At 43.3% G+C, this 21,848-nt stretch overlaps 1 protein-coding gene across 1 annotated transcript in view; it reads right to left on the bottom strand.

The window, feature by feature from the left end:
- Nucleotides 1–21,848, bottom strand: part of ccdc85ca (coiled-coil domain containing 85C, a) — a 103,562-nt gene that overhangs the window by 6,544 nt on the left and 75,170 nt on the right. Inside the window, exons 2-5 of the mRNA XM_063007301.1 lie at nucleotides 17,538–17,614; nucleotides 10,322–10,429; nucleotides 3,154–3,249; nucleotides 872–970 (exon numbers count right to left, since the gene is read on the bottom strand). Of these exons, the coding sequence (XP_062863371.1) occupies nucleotides 872–970; nucleotides 3,154–3,249; nucleotides 10,322–10,429; nucleotides 17,538–17,614 (380 nt within the window). The remainder of the gene's footprint in view (nucleotides 1–871; nucleotides 971–3,153; nucleotides 3,250–10,321; nucleotides 10,430–17,537; nucleotides 17,615–21,848) is intronic.

Below are 21,848 nucleotides of genomic sequence, written 5' to 3'. Positions count from 1 at the left end.
ATTCATCACAGAAGTGTATATTTTTCAGAAGACCTTCCGATTACTAGTTCAGTACCATTACTACTAACCTACCACTATCATTTACAGAGAAAGATGGACATCATTGCTTGGGTTTTGTAGTGTATACAGCAGCGCTTCCCAACCTTTTTTGCACCACGGACCGGTTTCATATAAGATATAATTACACGGACCGGCGGGGAAGGAGGATTTAATTACACTGCTCACAAACGGTGTAAAATTGCCTTTTTTTTTCGCTGCAAAGAGACGCTGCTCCCACGTGGTTGGGGACCACTGGTATATAGAAAGGGTGGGCTTCATTTAGTTCTGGAAAGATCCGAAGGACATTAAAGCCAACCAATCAAGGTCAGGATGAAGTAAGAGATCCTGTTTTTTGTTTTTTTAATTAATCCCACAATATTTTACATTACGTTTCAATGCATTAGGTATTACTTTTGAGCCTGATATTCCCCTACAGACATGTTGTAGCAGATTATGACCTGTACAGCAGCGGTTTAGCTGTTGTTAATAAATCTAGCCCTTAACTGCACTCTTTTGTAACCAAATGTACATAAAATTCTCACCTCTGGTCTATTTTTACTTTCACACATGTGTAACTCAGGAGTGGTTACTACAGAAAACTGCATTAGTGCTCCGTTGTGTAATAAAACACGGGCTATAACCTGTAGTGTCACTGTAATAGCAGCACTTTGTCAGATGGTTTGGACATTATTCTGACAGTATGTGGAATTTTCATCATCAACCAGTTGCTCTGAAAACAGTGAGCTATAATTCGATCTGCAAAGACACGCTTCAGTGTAGAGGGAACACACTGCATTCAGGTATAAATACGAGCATTCGAAAGCAGACTTACGTTACACATTTCCCTCACGATCGCTTTCTCCTTCTCACTCAGATCCTCCTCATAGTCCTCAGGAATCTGTCTGTCCAGGTTCTCGTGGACCTCCAACACCTAACAAATGGAAAAAGAGAGCAGCTTGCAGTCGGGGTAATCACAAGCACCATTCGTTATGTGTTTCAGTGACTGCTTCTTGAGTGGCGCAGTGGTTAAATCTCTAGCTCGAATCTCAGCTTTGCTATCAGCCGGCTGGGCATCTACACAGACACGTGGCTGTGTGTCTATAGGGGGCGGGACAAAGGCTGAACAGGGTTTCCTCATAACTGCTGCAATTACGACCTCTGCTGGCTGATCGATGGCGCCTGAACAGAGATGGCGGATAATGGGAAACGCATGAGCACACGTGTTGGTCAGGAGTGGAGGTCTGCAGCAGTAGAGGTGAATTATGATTGGGTAAGTGGATACATCTATATTAGGGGGAAAACTGAAACAAAAAAACATGTAGGGTCTGTTTGAAAACCTAGTGAGCTGCCTTGCTGCCTACTGCCTACCTGAGCAGCTGCCTCGGTAGAGAGGATTCTAATAAGACATCAAACTCATAAGGTAGATTATTTAGACAACCTACGTAGACAGCAATTACGGCGAGTACGTCACCACAGTTTTCACTTACTAAGCTAACACAGTTAGCCTCAGGCCATTCAAACCAATGGGATGTAGTGGCACAACCCGCTAGCACGCCAGCTAACGTCTCCCTCTGTGTACCAAAAACAGTTAAACTGTCCCTGACGAGCCTGAATTTGTTTATTGTTGATTATGTAAGGAATAAAGTTATATTTAAGGTATAATTTAGCAAAGGTTTCACTGAACTGTATTTAAAAAGCCACAATCTGGACCAAAGCTTCTACTAAGGAATAAAAGCTTGCTGTTTTGTAGTGTACAGAATTTATAAACCATCACAGAATACAGTGGGTTCCAAAAGTATTCAGTCCCCTTGACGTATTGCACTTTTTACTTCGCTGTGGATTTGATTTTAACTAGGGCTGTCGAAGTTAACGCGATAATAACGCATTAACGCAATCTCAATTTAACGCGATTAAGATAAATAGTGCCATTAACGCAAATTCTAGTTCATGTTGAGACACTGGTAGAACAAACGTTTTAATGTCGGACATGTCACCGTTTTTCATTTGCGGTTTGTTAACAAAATGTAAAAGAGCGTCGTAGCATCTGCACTTGCATAATAAAGAAATAAATACACGCTATATTCACAAGTTGTCGGGAGCAGAACACTTTATTAACTTATTCTGTTACGGTAAAGAATACCGGACAGCTGAGTCAAGCACGTTGTCCATGAACTATGGAAGCCCCAAAGGGTCAAAACACACTCACTTCGTGTAGAAACGTCCATCAAACCATTGGATAGTATTACTGCCTAGTATGTGAGTGAATAAAACTCCCTTACAGTTTTCTCTTGTCCCAGCAGTTTTTAACATCAGTACATTTAGCATAAAATGTGTTCACCATTTTAATTGTAACATTTCACTTAAAAATCCTTGTTTTCTATAACATTTACACAGATTTTTTTTAATGCGATTAATCGCGATTAACTATATGAAATTCTGAGATTAATCGCGATTAAAATTTTTAATCGTTTGACAGCCCTAATTTTAACCCTTTGATGCACAATCTGGGTCAAAAGTGACCCAACTGAGTTTTTATTTTCTATATCTTTGCAATAAATTAATTTCGTCATTCAAGCTTCCATGAATTTTTCAATTAACTTGTTTTTGATCATCACAAATCCTTATTTCAGTTTTATATTTTTTGCTTTTTTAATAAAAATCATTTTTGTATCACTACCCTTCTAATGCACAACATGGGTCAAAAATTTACTATGGAATTTGACAGAAACTACTGACATTTGTAAGTGTTTGTAGTCAAAAACATATTTACTGATCTTTTGAAAGACAACCAAAGATTAGGCTCTTGAATCTGGAATATGTCCAATACTATTTGCTTGCTGGCTGTTTACATATTCTAGTATAGATAGCTTTTATTAGCTAAGGCAGCAAATACATGAATAACTGACAAATGTGCATATGAAAATATTCTTGAATGGATGAATATGGGTCATTTTCCACCCATGTTGTGCATTAGAAGGGGTTTGCTTAGCTTGTGCATCAAAGGGTTAAATAAATATTTAAATAAATTCAATATGCATTACCCATAAATTAACACCTAATCACCCATAAAGATAAAGCAAAAACATGCACTGTATAAAATGTATAATGCACTACCTTCATGGCGTGAACCAGGGCCTCGGGTTTCTGAGCAGAGGGCAGGTAGGGGGTGACTGGCGAGGTCAGATCTCCCCCAGGAAGCCGAGCTGTGCCCTGCGAAGCAGAACGTTCTCATTTAGTGCCAAAATAACAAAACTACCACACATAACAGGAGACATTTATTACACAGGAAAGCCGTGATGAGAGCTAGTTAGATGTAGCCATTTTTATCCAGGGTTTATCCGTCTCATTAGAGCGCATCTTTGCCAGCGCTGCCCTCATGGGTACGGTGCATCGAGCGCATCAACAAAGCGCTCTTTAAATGGGTCAGGGCTGCCGAGGTCCTGTTTGGACACAGTCTTTTGAGTTTCATTCTAGCGGTAAATCAACAACAACCGAGCCTGCATTCCAGCAGCGGGACTGAAAGCAGAGAGCTGATGGGGAGGAGACCCTCACACGCTGCTCTCCACTGCTCATTTACAGTCACCAACACACTCACAGTGAGTAAAGCCTGAGATCTTTTCATCCACTACTGACACCAGTACACCCACGGGCACAGGCCGTGCTTAAAGTCACCACATTTGTGGCCATGCTGAAACATGGTCCAGTCTGATGTACCACTAATGACAAAGCCTCCTCACCCAGTTTAGTATTCAGAGACCATGATCAAAAGTCCATCAAAATAAGGATTCATGTCCACCAGTGCTAAGATCTTGATCTCTTGAGTTCGAATCTCAGCTCTGCTGTCATCTAGCTGGGCTCCTATACAGACACACGACTGGCTGTGGGGCTGAACGGGGTTCTTTTGCTGACCGGCTGAGGTGCCTGCACTGGGAACGGCTAATCACGGATGGCAGTGCATGGGTCTGTACAGGATACTGCTCTCTTCAAGACCCCGTCTCTGGCAGGGGAAAAGAAGCGATCGGCAACTGTGCATGTGTCGGAGAGGGCGGGTGACACCCTCAGCCTTCACCAATCAAAAATCGTATCGTGAACCCAGTATCGTGAATCGTATCGCATCGTGGGTAGAGAGTATCGTTACATCCCTACTGACTGGTGTTTGATCCTCACTGCTATGGGATCTTGGGTTTAATCCAGGAATCCAGTAACTGTGTGTGTGTGTGTGTGTGTGTGTGTGTGTGTGGACATGTGGGTTTCCTTTGGTATCAAGTACTTCAGTTTCCTTCCACTAACCAAAGTGTGTGATGCCCTGCAATGGATTGTCCAGGCTGCGTACAGTGAAACAAATTAATTAAATCATCTAGTGGACATTTTTTGTTGTTGTTTTTCTAATGTCTAGTTCACACTACATGATTTTTGCCCTGATTTTCGCTCGCCGACTGGCCGGCGCTAGATTTGCCGGCTCAGGGTCAACTCTGCGTTTGCTCGGCGATTAAAACTCGGCTCTCAATCGCTGTGTGAACTACTCAACAGCTCGATCCGAGAGACTGAGGCGAGATTTCTAGCATGTCAGATATCTGGATCTGAGTTGTCCGACTGGCAATGAGTGCTATGTCGAACAGCCAATGAGAACGCAGGATACGGTGTGAGGGGAAGACCAGGGGAGGAGTGTAAAAAGGTGGGACAGGGGCTTAATATAGTTTATATCAGAATACATCAGCGCACACACAAGTTTTACAGTATTTCTGACCTTATCGTTCTCTACAAAACACAAACGCTGCATTGCAAATAATATTTATTAATCTCCAACTCACTATAGAACAATCCATACTGTTCACGTTGCCAAATCCACTCAGATTCATTTATTTTTTCTTCGTGATTTTACGCTGCACATCAGCACACAAACTTTGATCGCTCGCTACTTGTTCACGTGCATTTTGGGACGTGTTATCATTAAACCCCTCCTCACTTCTCGTGTTTGTTTTCGTGACAAAACGTAGTTTGGAGACCAGAGAAGCTCGCCTGTGATTCCAGTTGGTGATAGATGGTGTAGTGTGAGACCCCCTATCGCCGATCAGTCGTGTAGTGTGAACTGTACAGTGACCTGACGACTTGGAAAGTCGTGTAGTGTGAACTTGGCATTAAAAGGACCCTTGTTCCAGGTACAGGTTCGATCAGCCAGAGGTCTGTGTGAACGACCCGTTTCTCAGGTAATTGAAACACCTGATCAGTGTTTCAGCAGCATGTTACTGCATTATTCAGCGCCCTCGCCGTCTCCGTGTCCGAAGTGAAAGTTAAAAGTGATGCTAACGAGACACTGAGACCTGATCTCCTCTTGTTCCGGGTGCTCCTGCCTTTCACAGTAAAATCCTCGGTTTAAAATCGGCCCTGTCGTCTCTGTGGATGAAACCTCTGGCGCGCTCTAATTGATTTCTCTTTTCCGAGGAAGCCGCTGCTGTACAAAAGTAGGCCGAGCGAGCGTGCCTACTTAGCCTGTCATGGCCGATGAACGTTTTGATTAGTGAGAGCTAGGGGGCTGGAACATCCACGGCGCTGTTCGTGACCTTTCTTCTGAGGAGAGGAGGTGGAGGAGATAGAACACCACCTCAGGCACACAAACTGCAAGAGCTGGATGAAGTGGGCGGTGATGAAGAAGAGGATGGTCTAAATTAAGAAGTGTTCGTCTCATTAAACTGTCCTGCGGTGCGGTGCGGAGCGGTGCGGTGTGGAGCGGTGCGGTGTGGAGCAGTGCGGTGCGATGGTGGATGGAGGCTTCAGGCAGCTGCTGATTCAGCTGAGCATGAAACGCTAAACAAACTTAAATCTCCCGTGAGAACAGACTCAGGCTTTTAATTGCTCTGTTGTTCCTCGAGTCTGAGAGATGTTTACATGGCGAGTTCTTCCACTTGGAAAGAACAACTGAGTGTGGGTTTAGAAGAGGTGCTCCGCTGAAGCACCTTGAGGGTGCAGCAAACACAAAAAGTATATCATTAATACGATTCATCAGTCATAACTAGTCAGGATCCAGGAGAGCGTACGTGCCCATGATGTTTGTTTGGGAGAGCTTGTATTCATCTCACTACTACAGACCGAAACACCACCAATAAATACACCGATCAGCCATAACATTAAAACCACCTCCTTGTTTCTACACTCACTGTCCATGTTATCAGCTCCACTTACCATACAGAAGCACTTTGGAGACCTACAATTACTGACTGTAGTCCATCTATTTCTCTGCATGCTTTGCTAGCCCCCTTTCACCCTGTTCTTTAATGGTCAGGACCCCCACAGGACCACCACAGTGCAGGTATTATTTAGGTGGTGGATCATTCTCAGCACTGCAGTGACACTGACATGGTGGTGGTGTGTTAGTGTGTGTTGTGCTGGTATGAGTGGATCAGACACAGCAGCGCTGCTGGAGTTTTTAATTACCTCACTGTCACTGCTGGACTGAGAATAGTCCACCAACCAAAAACATCCAGCCAACAGCGCCCTGTAGGCAGCGTCCTGTGACCACTGATGAAGGTCTAGAAGATGACCGACTCAAACAGCAGCAATAGATGAGCGATCGTCTCTGACTTTACATCTACAAGGTGGAGCAACTAGGTAGGAGCGTCTAATAGAGTGGACAGTGAGTGGACACAGTATTTAAAAACTCCACTCATCCACTGATCCACTCATACCAGCACAACTCACACTAACACACCACCACCATGTCAGTGTCTCTGCAGTGCTGAGAATGATCCAACACCCAAATAATACCTGCTCTGTGGTGGTCCTGACCATTGAAGAACAGCATGAAAGCAGGTTCAAAAGGTATGTAGACAAACAGATGGACTACAGTCAGTAATTGTAGAACTACAAAGTGCTTCTATATGGTAAGTGGAGCTGAAAAAATGGACAGCGAGTGTAGAAACAAGGAGGTGGTTTTAATGTTATGGCTGAAGGACTTTAATGTCATGTTTTACACTTTGGTTACATTAATGACAGGACAGGTAATTACTGGTTACCCATGATTCATCATTTCAAGTTGTTAATGCCAAGCTCATTCACAGACAATTTAGTATGTCCAGTTCACCTCACTTGCACGTCTTTGTACTGTGGGAGGAAACCCACACAGACACGGGGAGAACATGCAAACTTCACACAGAAAGGGCCAGAACCGCTTTACCTGGGAATCAAACCCAGGACCTTCTTGCTGTGAGGCAACTGTGCTACCCACCGAGCCGCCCCCACCGATCAATAACCGGGAATGTGTGAGGTTTTATATTTACAGCAAGGGGCAGTTAGTGCACCAATCTAATGCTTTACAGTGACCCTATGACACGGCAAGAGCAGTAAAAAAAAATATTGGGCAGTGACTTGAAGGAAGCACATGCTAGCCATCACACTCAGATTGAAGGCGTACGGAACACTTGTCTGTTGTTGTTATTATTTTTGTAATTATTATTATTTATCAAAGTTCAGCCAAGTGGATTCCAACTTCTGGTGTCCATTTGGTTTGTGTTTCTCCAGAACATCATGTCTGGCTCGTTCATTATTCTTCTAGAGCTCATCCTTCAACTCTTCCGAGCATAATTATCTTTTCCAATAAACTGGTTCTTCTCACAATGTGTCCATAATAACAGAGCTTCAGTTGGGTTATCTGGGCTCGGAGAGAGAGGTTAGATTTGATCTGGTCGAGGATGCATTTGTTTTTCTTTCACTTAGTAGAGGCTTAGCAAGCAGTGGAGTTCAAAGTCAGTGATATTCTTCCTGTTCAGCTTTCACCAGTCTGAACAATTCTGCTCTTTCTTTAGAGAGATGAATCTTCACATCTGGAGATCTTTCCCGGTTCCTTCCTTCTTGCTCTGCCAAGTGCCAGTCTGTGTCGTATTTCCTGACTGCTGAATTCTTTGTTGTTATGAGAATTTGCAGAAAGGTAAAAAAAAGAAAAGAAAATGAGTGCCAAAAACAAAACGTACAGCCGATATGCCTCCGAGCTGGCACATCTGTCTGCTAAACTTGCGTAGTGTGAACTAAGCATTAGGGGTTTGAATCACGACTCCAACAAGCAACCAGTGTTGGGCCCTTGACAAAGACCCTCCATCCTCTCTGCACCATGAAGGCGGTATAATGGCTAGCAATGTCTGTGGGGGAACAAGTGGTAGCTCAGTGGTTAAGGAACTGGACTAGTAATCAGAAACATGCCAGTTCAAGCCCCACCACTGCCAAGTCGCCACTGTTGGACTCCTGAGCAAGACTCTTAAACCTCAATTGCTTGGATTGTAAGTGGTTTTGGAAAAAAGTGTCTCCTAAATGTTATAAATGTGAATTTAGCTGCTGTAGATTAAACCTTTGATCTTATGCACTTTTAAACTAAAACCTACAGCTGTAAGATAAAGGACAGAGTTATTAATATAGTTTATTTATTTATTAATTTATTAAGATTTTAACGTCATGTTTTACACACTTTGGTGACATTCATGATTCATGAGTTACTGGTTACACAATTTTGTATCTCCAGTTCACCTCACTTGCACGTCTTTGTACTGTGGGAGGAAACCGGAGCTCCTGGAGGAAACCCACACAGACACGGGGAGAACATGCCACACAGAAAGGCCCCTGATTGCTCCACCTGTTAATCAAAACCAGGACCTTCTTGCTGTGAGGCGACAGTGCTACCCACCGAGCCACCATGCCACCCTATAAATATGAAGTATAGACAGCAGGTCTGTTCTAGGTTCAGCAGTTCCATTCTGAACAAACGCCCTCCTGCAGGGATCTCAGATCCTCGTGACCTCTCCACACAGAGATCTCCTGGGTTCAAAATCTCCTGGGTTCTGCTGGTGAAACTCTATAGGCGCTCTCTTAGGGGGGCACAATGAGTGTTGACGTAGACAAAATGCAGGCAGGAAACATGGAGCGATTACAGCAGGACAGGGAATGAAGTTCCAAACAATCCTAATTATGAAAGTGGATTGCGGAGTATGGGTTTGGTATCAATTGTTTATACATGGGTAAGGATTGAGACCATGAGCTTGTTGAGAGCATTTGTTTATTTTTTATTACATTTACATTTCCAGCATTTAGCAGATGCTTTTATCCAAAGTGACTTACAGTACCGTGATTGTATATTGTATATTGTATATAGTATATTGTCTAAGCAATTGAGGGTTAAGGGCCTTGCTCATGGACCCAACAGTGTCAACCTGGCTGGTGAGGCTTGAACCAGAAACCTTTGGATTGCTGGTCCAGTACCTTCACCACTAGGCTACAACTGCCCTATTGCTATAACAATGTGTTCTGCTGGTCTTTGGGCCCACATTTCCACAGACTCTTGGAGGAACAATCAGTCATGAAAGCAGTTGTGAGATCAGAGTTCTAATTTAGCCCATGACTGAGGTCAGGGTCTCTGTGCAGACCACTACAGTTCCTTTACACCAAACTTAAGGCATGCCATTATGGAACTTGAAAGAGAAAAGGGCCTTCCCCAAATTGTTAACAGTCATTTACATTTGCAGGGCCTTGCTCAAGGGCCAAACAGTGGCAACCTGGCAGCAGTGGGGCTTAAACCGGCAACCTTCTGATTACTAGTCCAGTACCTTAACCACTGAGCTACGACTGCAATCAGCATTCCGATTTAGCCCTCGGTTGAGGTCAGGGTCTCTGTGCAGACCGCTGAAGTTCCTTTACACCAAACATAAAGCATCCCTTTATGGAACTTGCTGTAACAGAAAAGGGCCTTCCCCAAATTGTTACCACAATGGAACAGTATGAGGACACTTGTCCTAATGGATAGAAAGGCTTGACTTGCAGTCATTTCCATTTGCAGCATTTAGCAGACGCTTTTATCCAAAGTGACTTATATTTATGTCTGAATACAGTTTGAGCAATGGAGGGTTAAGGGCCTTGTTCAGGGGTCCAAAAGTGGCAACTTGGCAGAAGTGGGGCTTGAAACAGCAACCTTCGGATTACTAGTCCAGGACCTTAACACCAATGAGCTTGACTGCAGTCAGCGTTCCAATTTAGCCCTTGGTTAAGGTCAGGGTCTCTGTGCATACCGCTGCAGTTCCTTTACACCAAACTTGTTAAAGCATGCCTTATGGAACTTCCCCAAATTGTCACCACAATGAAAGAGTATAAGGACGCCAGTCCAAATGATTAAGTTCAGCTGCTGTAGTTACTATACGAACTATATATGAATTTAAATGCTTTGTTTTTCAACTTTAGGCTGCAAGAGAAATAATACAGTCAGTACAGGAGGATTCTGGGAACGTTTCGGCACACGACCCATACATACGTTTTGTAAGGCGTCCTGCTGCTTGGAGAGCGCGGAGAGCTGCGATTCAGAATGATACAGCGTCAGTCCTTTCTTCAGCGTCTTCAAATCTCCAACAGAGACGTTTCCCTACAGAGAGAAACACACAGATACGTTTCTATAAACGGAGATCCGGACTGACGAGGGAACAGAACAAATAAAGCAAATCAAACCAGAAAGATATTTGGTCTGACAACATGCTGTATGTTTAGAGCTAACGGGGTGAATTTACACATTTGAGGAATTTGTGTTCTGTTCAAAACACGGTCGCAGCGGGAGCTTTCTGAACTGCTGCTTCTACGTCATCACAAGGCACATAATGGATATTATTTTACATTTATAGACTTACATAGGCCTGAGACTAACTACTGTCTCCTAGATCAGCAAAGGAAGAAATATAATCCCTAATTACACAGGGAGTAGGGTCTGGTACGCTCTAAAGGACTCCTGGAAATGAACATCTCAAAACGATAGTTTGTTTATTAGGATTTTAACGTCATGTTTTACACTTTGGTTACATTCATGACAGGAACGGTAGTTACTCACTACACAAGATTCATCAGTTCACAAGGTTATATCAAACACAGTCATGGACAATTTAGTGTCTACAATTCACCTCACTTGCACGTCTTTGGACTGTGGGAGGAAACCCACGTGGACACGGGGGGAGTGCCCTGTATGATACACTATATGCTTAACTTGAAATGCAGTATAAATAATGGCACGCCTTTATTGCCACTATTTTTTTCTTTATCCTTATTAATGTCTGCATCTATCTTGTGGCCCAGCATTTGAGTTTGGGCACCAGCAGGCAAATTTTCTGATGACCAAATGATTCCATAATTCTCCCAGTCGGCTCTTCAGCTCATCTCCTTACACTCGGCATCGATCACAGATGGGAAAGTCATGTCAGAATGAGGTTTGGATGGGTTCTGTGGTCATTTAGAAAAATGCTGTGGGAAAGCTGCCACTCGTCTGTGCTGTTCTTGTCGGATCTATTTGATCATAGCAGGAAGAAGTCACTCGAGTCAATAAACTGCCTTCCAAATCGACGTAAGCATCAGTCTTTACAAACAGAGCTATTTTAATTATTATTTTAAACAAATTCTGGCAGATGAAATTGAAATTCTGGCGCCCAAAAAGCATCAGACTTCAAACCTCAAACCGGCCGCTTCCATGCCGTTTTGTTTTCACTTGATTCAACCCGTCTTTCCGGGCAGAGGATAAGAAGAGCGGCGCAGAGGGCCTGACCGAGAGGAAACATCCTCATGGCTTCAGACACGGTTGTGGGTTAACAGAGAGTTGCCAGAAGTCTGAGAGAGCAAAACTGATGTTGCTCTTTTGGTTAGAAGGAAAGTCTTAGTGTCTCCTGTCAATCAGACCAATGCAAACCAAGCACAAGCATTAGCTGGATCATGTACAGCTGGATCTACTTCAAGTGGTTTCACATTTTCAATGGTGTGGCATTATTAAAAGTTACTGGCTCCAAGTGTCTGGAGAGAACATGTTCAAAAAGATTGATAGCCGTCACGAAATTGGGACATTTATCAAGCTAAAGCAGACAGAATTTAAAGATATTTTTAATAACAATTGTAAAAATAAGTGTTCACACTCACCCAGCACTTAAAATTACTTACAGAAACATTCAATAATAAATACACTGGAACCTCCATTTAACAGACCTCCATTTGACGGAGTTTGGATTTAACAGACAAAATCTGGAAAACCGAATGCCCGGTCCAATTGTTTAAAATTCCTGCGAGCAGCGTTCCTACACCAGTAGTTCAGTAACTGTCCGCTAGCTGGCGCACGTCTCTCTGTTTGATGAGCGATAGGCTTTATTTTGTCGGGGGGCTCGCTTTGTTCTCGCCTTTTTCTCTGTGTTTTATTTCTCTGTGTATCCACCAGCAGCGCTTCAGACTCAGAATAATAGAAACTCCCCACTATACGATCACGGCAACAACAAAAAAAACATGTCCTCCATTACACAAGGTAAATTAAATTTCTCCACAGTAGTACGGTACAACAGCTTTAATATTTATTTACAGGTTTTACATGACATTTTTACGTAGATATTTATGTTGTTTATTTTACTTTTTATGAGCATGTAATATGTGCAAGTTTAACACTTTTGTGGATTTGAGTTGTGTGTTTTCATTTATTTTCGCACCCCCTAAAAAAAACCTGGCTGTTTCGGACAATCCCATTTTACGGACCCGTGCTTCCCCCTTTTAGTCCGTTAAAACGAGGTTCCACTGTACAGTAGTTGTTTTTCAAGTGTTTTATAAATGGTCTCAAAACCTTCAGCTACATACAGCTGTGTAGAACTGCAAATGTTTCTTAAATCAGAATCTCTACAGTGAATCACACCCACTCCGTAACATTCAAGTGCCTCACGTTCTCTGGTTAATATGGTGTGGTCCTAGCAATCCTACGGCAATTTAGTTAGCAATCGGTTAGTAAAAATGCCCAAGATTTCGAAGTCTAAAGCAGCTTAAAACAGTCTGGAAAACTCCCAACCAATTTTGTGAACGCAGAATTTCGCATTTGAGACGGAGCCTTTACATTCAACTATTAAGGCTGTGCTGTGTATTGTAGCTTCCATTTATTCTATCATCCTATCATTTATGAGTGTAATTTAATGCCGTGAAATGTGGCACTTTTTATTAAAAATCTGTGAAACCTTTAATAGGGCCCTAGTCATGGGTCTCCTCATTCAGGAGTGGAGGTCAGCAGCAGTAGATAAAGTGAATTGTGATCGGGTAATTGGATATGACTACATTGGGAAGAAAATTGGAGGAAATGCCTAAAACATGTACATCTGAGTTTTACTTTTACACTGAGACATGATGTGAAATCTACACTGTTAAGTACAGTTCCACACAGATCCACACATTTAACATGCAGTCAGACTTTCCAAACTGCTTTATGCCCATCAGTCTGAGATGCCTCCGAACATTCAGAAGATTCACTAGCCAGTTCAAACGATTCTAACTGTGGATTAATGGCACGCTTGGGATTTGAACTCACAACCTTAGGGTCACAGAACTGGAACACACCAACCAAGACTAAAGTCTGTGTGTATCTCCAGAGAGAATCCATTCTAAAAAGCTGTAGTTTGGATATTGAGTGGTGACCTCAGTGTACATCAATAAAACTGAACAACCCGTGTAGGGCTCAAGGTCGAGCCAGAGGTCGAAGGTACAAAGACTGATGAGTTACAGACTTCAGAAGAAGAATCGAGTCACGGTTCATAAAAGCTAACGCACAGTCCGGCTTCACCTGTCCCAAGAGCTCAACGTACAGCTAGTCTGATTGGTTGTGGTGCGTATGTGAAGACATACGTCCGATGCTGAGAGCTCATCAGGCTCCATGATGTCTGAGTGTATTTCACACTACACGACTGATGAGTGATAGGGGGGTTTCACACTACACCATCTATCACCAACTGGAATCGCAGGCGAGCTTCTCTGCTCTCCCAAACTACGTTTTGTCACGAAAACAAACGCGAGAAGTGACGAGAGGTTTGATGAAACCACGTCCAAAAATGCACGTCAACAAGTAACGAGCGATCAAAGTTTGTGCGCTGATGTGCAGCGTAAAAATCAAAGAGTAAAAAATAAATGAATCTGAGTGGATTTGGCAACACGAACAGCATGGATTGTTCTATAGTAAGTTGGAGGTTAATAAATATTTTTGCAGTGCAGCGTGGGTGTTTTGTAGAGAACGATCAGGTCAGAAATACTGTAAAACTTGTGTGTGTGCTGATGTATTCTGATATAAACTATATTATCCCCCTCTCCCACCTGTTTACACTCCTCTCCTGTGTTTCCCCTCACACTCAGATCAGATCTCAGATCAGATATCTGACGTGCTAAAAAACTCAATCCGGTCGCCGAGCGCTCGGTGAGCCGGTCGGATGGAGTTGTTGAGTAGTTCACACATGGCGACTGAGTGCCGAGTTTTGCTCCCGAGCCGGCAAATCTAGCACCGACCAGCCGCCGAGCGAAATCTGGCCAAAAATCGTGTAGTGTGAACTTGGCATAAGAGAAGTGGCGATATATGATACAATACGATATGATGAAAACCTTAAAGTATGGTATTAAAATATCAGTATTTATTTGTAACAACAAAAGAGCATGCTGTACTATAACTGTACTTATCAAATGATATATCTAAGATATATTTAAAATAATAATAATAAACATAAGACAATTGCACACTCAGCATACAGCTTGTAACTTAAGTAAGGTCGGTTGCTTCCAACATAAAAACAATTCTGTAGGACCTACTTAAATAAAGAGAAGTGTACTAAGAGTAAAGGTAACAAAAACAGTGTGCAATATAAGATAGAAAAGATGAAAGGAAACAGGGAGAGCTTTTTACCCGTCAGTTTTTTTACTGACCCAGCAAACTGCAGTGGATGATGTTTGACATGATGAACTAAATCCGTCACGTCGCTACTTTTTGTTGCAATGGTTTTACTACATAATTTTCACCCATACACAGTCATGCTTACACGTGCAAGAGAGCAAATTGCATATTTTGTTGTGCTGTTTTAACCGTACTCATATGGTAACCTGTGTATCTGACGAATATATAATGATATAACGAATATGGTCATTTTTAATATTGTGTAAAGATACTATATATCTGGGACCCATGTGGACCCTTGACTTACGAATTGAATTGGTTCCGAAGGGCTGTTCTTAAGTCAAAATGTTCGTTAGTTAAACCTACTTTTCCCATAAGAAATAATGTAAATAGAATTAATCCATGCCAGACCTCCCAAACCCCCCCTTACCCCTCTAACCTCTCTAATGTCTTAAATGCTCTTTGTTATAAATACAAGAATATTTTCCCTTAAATCTTAAATTATAGAATAGACATTACTGTAATAAACAATAATAAACAACATTACACAGTAGTACTGTACATAAAAACACATCACATTTCAGTACAGTACATGTGCTGTATCATACACCATAATATATTTCCTTATTTTTTATAAAATGTATCTCCCAGAAACAATAACTCATATTTCTCTATTATTTCCTCTTTATTTCAGTAGTGTTGTATTTTGTGGGTGTAATTGCACGAAAGAAAGAATACTTTACTGAGCCGAATTCCTTCTTCTCTCTCACTCACTGTCCCCTCTGTCTGATACACAGTGACACCTACTGGCAGGAGTAATTATACAACAACAAATAGTAATACTGTAGATTCATTTTCTCACCACTGCGCTTCCTCTGCACATTCTTTGAGGCCATTTTAATATAGAATTTTACAAAATATAAACAAAACACCGAAAAAAACACCGTCCACTGTCCGAATGTTCGCTCACTGTATATATATAGAGAGAGAGACGGTCGGAGTTAACTTGCTCGTGACGTCACGTGTTTCATGAATTTCGGTTCGTTGAAAAAGATCGTTCGTAACCCGAAATGTTGGTATGGTAAACCGTTCGTAACTCAAGGGTCTACTGTACCGCCCAGCCATAATCTTTTTTGCATGCTAAATGATTAGTGTGTAAATATTCCCCCCCCTCTCACACACACACACACACACACACACACACACACACACACACACACACACACACAACACCAGCTCTTTGCGTGTTGATTAGTGACAGGTTCGTCAGCAGCTCTTTGCTTAAAAGGATTAGCGAAGCTTACGTCTGGTTTTGTTCTCGTTCTAAAACAGGACGTATTTACGTTTGTACATGAGAAGAAGTGTGTGGTTAGACTCGTACTGGAAATAAGAAACTGCTACAGCTCCACCTGGGCTTTGCGATTATGTCCTGTGCTTCCTATTATTATTGGCCGCTCCTCATTTGGCCTCGGCCGCGCGCCGTTGTCCAGCTTTAGAGGAACGGCCGAGGGTTTCCTGGAACCATTGAAAGCTGCGTCGAGGAGACGTGACTCAACCACTCCAGCTCTCAGCCTGTCGTTTCCTTTCTGTGTTAAAACAAAGCGTAAATAATCATCCGGTCTGCTCTCTTATGAAAAGCAAACGAGGTATTCTGGGGTTGGTGCTTTTGTGCTTTTCTTTATTTTACCCAAAATGCACGCATAATTAAAACCAGGTTTGACTGCAGGAGTGTTTTCGTTCACATATTCCTACATTTAGATTCACGACATTTAACAGACGCTTTATTCAAAGCGACTTACATCTGAGAGGGCAGTTCAAGCGATTGAGGTTTAAGAGCCTTGCTTTAGTGCTGGAGTGGGGCTGGAACCAGCAATCATTCAGCAGTTCAGCGGTTACTGAACGTGGGGAGCAACCCCACGAACGTCAGCACTCGTTACCCATGATTCACCAGTTTTTTAATGTCAAACACAGTCATGGACAATTTTGTGTCTCCAGTTCACCTCACTTGCACGTTTTTGGTCTGTAGGAGGAAACCGGAGCTCCCGGAGGAAACCCACGCAGACACGGGGAGAACTGAACCCCTAAACTTGTTTTAAGCGACCCACATTTAGTCCCCTCTCGTCACGTCTGTCAGAGTCTAGTATATCATCCTAACTGTTGATCTTCCGCTGCTATTCTTGACGATACCACTACTTTTGTTTGCTTGCTGTGAATGTTGATACTGTAACTCAAGGGGTACAAGCGGTCTTTAAAAAGTTTCTGCACTTTTATATTTTGGTTATAAGCGGTGAGGGTGGGAGGAGGAGTAATCGGTCGTGTCTGAGAGACTGAGAGACGCTTATAGTCCGGATTTAGCTCCATCTGATTTTCACCTTTTTGGACGTTTAAAGAAGCTTTAAGGGGAAGAAGATTTTAATGTGATGATGATGTGAAAGCAGCTCTGCACCAGTGGCTACACGCTCAACCGAACACATTTTGTGCTGATGGCATTAAAAAGTTGCTACGATGCTGGAAAAATGCATCAGAAGGCGACGATGTAGAAAAGTGACGTCAATAGTTCCTCTGTTTTTGAAATTCTTAATAAATTGAGTTAAAAAGGTGCGGAAGCTTTTTGAAGAACCCTCGAATGTGTGTAACGTTAAAGGTTTTTTGTTTACTGTCTGCTGAGGCCCCTATGTGCTGTATTTAATGTCATCACTGACGTCCCTACTCAGGATACATCTACATATGTGGAATTGTAAGACCGATTCAATAATGCTTTACTGACTTTTATACTCACAGAAACACGTGTACACATTGTTTTAGTCTGTTTATCGGTGCTTACCTGCGTGAACACCTGCTTGTTGTCGTCCTCTAAAATCCGGACTTTTGTCTCCAGCCGTCGGATGTAATTTGAAGAGTCTGTGGGAACGAAGGGAGAAACACAGAGAGCTGTTAATGACCTGCAGAACTGGAACGTGTTATTTATATACATTAGAAATGTAAATACGTTCATCCAGCCACAGACACGGGAACCAATCAGACCACGACACTGATTACAGCACGATGGAATCTGTAAATCACATCTCGCCGCCTCGGCAGTACAAACGTATTTACAAGATTATTATCTCATTTAAACCTTAATCCCTCCAGTTCAAACACTGTATACTGGTGCAAACTCTCCCAGAGGATTTCAGTGATCTGTGTGTGTGGCTCAGTAATCCTGAAATTGTAGTGAATTATGTGTAGTTCTGATACACGACACCGTGGGCCAGAATCCTGTGTTCTTACATAGAAACTGTGTGTGTTCTTACATACGAGGCCAAATAAAAGTGGTAAAAACACAAGTTTGAAAGTGAAACAGGGAGGAAAATCCAGATAAACACAGATACACGTGGAGCTTTCAGAGTAAATTTGATGGTTATTCCACACAAATGCAGATCTGTCTCATATTCGCACTTTGCTCAAGCCGAGCGCTGAGTTTGAGGCTTGCAGTAAGTGAAGCGCAAAACGTTCTCATGTGTACGCGCGTGCCCCTAGCGTGGGTCACAAGTCTGCAGAAATTAAAGGGTTGCATCAGGAAGGACATCTGGTGTAAAACCTGCGCCAAATCAAACACGCAGACTGAACACACAGAACGATCTGCTGTGGCGAGCGATAGTGGGAGCAGCCGAGACGATTCCTGCATTCATGTGCTTCCAAATGTGTAGCAAAATACGCCTACAAAGACACACAATAAAAACTACAACAGTCTGCACATAACCCTGAGCTCAGTCCTGTTAAAGAACACTGGGGACCAGAATGTTTATTCAGAGCCAAGCCTTCCTGTCCAACAAGTGTCTGAATAACACTGAATGGGAACAGATTTGCACAGATACACTGACTCTAGTTTCTAAAAGGTCTGTCTGAAAACCTCGTGATCTCTCTACAAAGATGCATCTTACATCATCCTACACTCCCGAGAAGAGGGCGTGTCTAAATTCTAAAATCCCTAAAATGCTCCTACTGAGGCGCCTTAATTCTGAGTGATAATCTGACTGAATAACGAGGGAGCTCTGTGTGCTTCCTTAGCGATGAAGGCAATCCCAGCATTCAGTGCGGCACGACTTCTCTCACAAAAAACTACAAATATGGCAGACGAATGTGGAGCAACCAACAGAGTTCTTTTCAAATGTAAATAGATCCTCATTGATATTTAATTTGTATAAAGGCGCACGAGTGTCGATATTTGCAAATTCGGGCTCGTATGGGACGGTTTAACCGTTTTCGGTACACGGAGGGAGACGTCAGCGGGCGTGCTAGTGGGTTGTGCCGCATCAGCCTGTTGGTTTGACTGGCCTGGGGCTAACCGTGTTAGCTTAGTAAGGTAAATCTGTGGTGACGCAATCGGCGTAATCTCTGTCTAAATAGTGCGTCTAAATAATCTGACTTATGAGTTTGATCTCTAATTAGAATCATCTCTAATGAGGCAGCTGTCCAGGTAGGCAGTAGGCAGCAAGGCAGCTCACAAAATTTTCAGACAGACCCTGTATTAATGCTCCTGGTTTTGTTAGACTGGATGTCTAACAAGATAATGTTCAGGTGTCCACATATTTACGTAAATTGAACGTTTGGCATGTGAAGTTGTTATGTGGGGTGGCACGGTGGCTCGGTGGGTAGCACTGTCACCTCACAGCAAGAAGGTCCTGGGTTCGATCCCCAGGCGGGGCGTTCCGGGTCCTTTCTGTGTGGAGTTTGCATGTTCTCCCCGTGTCTGCGTGGGTTTACTCCGGGAGCTCCGGTTTCCTCCCACAGTCCAAAAACATGCAGCCAGGTATATTGGAGACACTGAATTGCCCTATAGGTGAATGTGTGTGTGTGTGTGTGTGTGTGTGTGTCTGCCATGCGATGGACTGACACCCCATCCAGGGTGTTACTGTGTGCCTTGCACCCATTGAAAAGCTGGTATAAGATTTTATATTATTATTATTAGGCTGCAGTCTGGAGGAACGGGCTTCCCGTGGAGTCTCAACTGACCCTGATGCTACCAGCAGGTGTCAGCGCCACCGTCCTGAATGACGAGAAATGTTGCAGGAGACTCATTCACACCTTCACCTAATGAGAAAGCAAGGTGAGAGGAACAGTGGAGGCTAATTGGGGAGTAAACGTTGCTAAACACTCTGACGCAGTGTCTGAAGAGAAACGGGTTGAGGTTCCTCACAGGTTAATCCTCTTTACCCAGCTTGTGACTCTCCAGTCTAACTACGGTAAATCTTACATCAGCTGACCCAAGCCGATCAGTCTGGATCACCAGCAGGTCGAGCATCCAGGCCGGGGGTCTAACGAGACAAAGAGAGAAAGACAGACACCCCCCACCCCCTTCACCGGCACCCCACCACGGAGCTCTTTTATCTCCACAGGCCTGCAATGCAGTAAAACCTACCGGCTCATCGCTGCTCTTCTTCTCTGTCGTTTTTTCATTTCGTCACTCGGTGGGGGTTAATCTGGGTAACTGACTGATGCGAATCCACTCGGAGAACCCCGTTCTCATCATTACAATGAAGCGTTTGCCATTCTGTGTACCCGAGTCTATTGTTAGCAATGGGATACTGGCAGGATTTCTCATGTTAGGCTGAGTGTATCAAGCACACACCCAAAACACGAGGGTACTTTACTCTGGTGAACACGAGAATTTTTTATTTTACGTTAATAAAATTGTGATCTGGTCTTTAAAGTTGCATTGTGATTGCAACTGTAAAGTAATTTTTTAACGAATGAGACAGAAATTTGGCATTCGGGTGGTGCTGGAATCTCCAGCTCGGCTTTGCTGGCTGATCAATGGCGCCTGCACAGAGACGGGGATGACGGGGATGACGGGGATCGTCGCGACTCTCCGTGCGATATATTCGGATACCCTTACAGACCCGCATCAAACTGGTGAAAAGAAACAGCTGGCCAATGCACACGTGTCGGTTGAAAAATAAATAAATAAATACACTGATCAGCCATAACATTTTATCAGCTCCACTTACCATATAGAAGCACTTTGTAGTTCTACAATTACTGACTGTACTCCATCTGTTTCTCTGCATGCTTTGTTACCCCCTTCCATGCTGTTCTTCAATGGTCAGGACCCCCACAGGACCACCACAGAGCAGGTATTATTTAGGTGATGGATCATTCTCAGCACTGCAGTGACACTGACATGGTGGTGGTGTGTTAGTGTGTGTTGTGCTGGTATGAGTGGATCAGACACAGCAGTGCTGCTGGAGTTTTTAAACACCTCACTGTCACTGCTGGACTGAGAATAGTCCACCCACCAAAAACATATCCAGCCGACAGCGCCCCGTGTGCAGCGTCCTGTGACCACCGATGAAGGTCTAGAAGATGACCGACTCAAACGGCAGCAATAGATGAGCGATCGTCTCTGACTTTACATCTACAAGGTGGACCGACTAGGTAGGAGTGTCTAATAGAGTGGACAGTGAGTGGACACGGTGTTTAAAAACTCCAGCAGCGCTGCTGTGTCTGATCCACTCATACCAGCACAACACACACTAACACACCACCACCATGTCAGTGTCACTGCAGTGCTGAGAATCATCCACCACCTAAATAATACCTGCTCTGTGGTGGTCCTGTGGGGGTCCTGACCATTGAAGAACAGGGTGAAAGCATGTTTAGAAAGTATGTCAGTAATTGTAGAACTACAAAGTGCTTCTATATGGTAGGTGGAGCTGATAAAATGGACAGTGAGTGTAGAAACAAGGAGGTGGTTTTAATGTTATGGCTGATCAGTGTAAATAAAAGAAGAAATGTAACCAGTCTGTACTACAGCGTGCCGACATCATTTCTAAAGTCAGTGCCGGTAATATAACAGCCATGACACGTAGATATGACAAAGCTAATTGAAATAAAACATCTGAAACAACATGGCAGTGAGTCCAGTAAAGCTCAGGATATGGATCCAATAAAACTCTGGTTAGATTTGTGACCCACCGCTGAGATCACGTGAGGCCGTTTTTTATAAAAACAAACTGCCCGTCTCTGCCATCAAAAGCACCGAGGAGTGAGGTTCAGTATCACAGAGGCCCAGGACTCATTTCAATGACTCCAAGATGTGAAGGCGGGGTTGAACAAACATTGCAGTACTGTAGAACCGCCCCGTGGTTCTTTC

This window comes from Trichomycterus rosablanca, chromosome 13 (assembly GCF_030014385.1).
Source record: "Trichomycterus rosablanca isolate fTriRos1 chromosome 13, fTriRos1.hap1, whole genome shotgun sequence".
Classification (NCBI taxonomy): Eukaryota; Metazoa; Chordata; class Actinopteri; order Siluriformes; family Trichomycteridae; genus Trichomycterus; species Trichomycterus rosablanca.
Note: the sequence above shows the minus strand (reverse complement) of the source record. Positions and strands in the feature narration are given on the sequence as shown.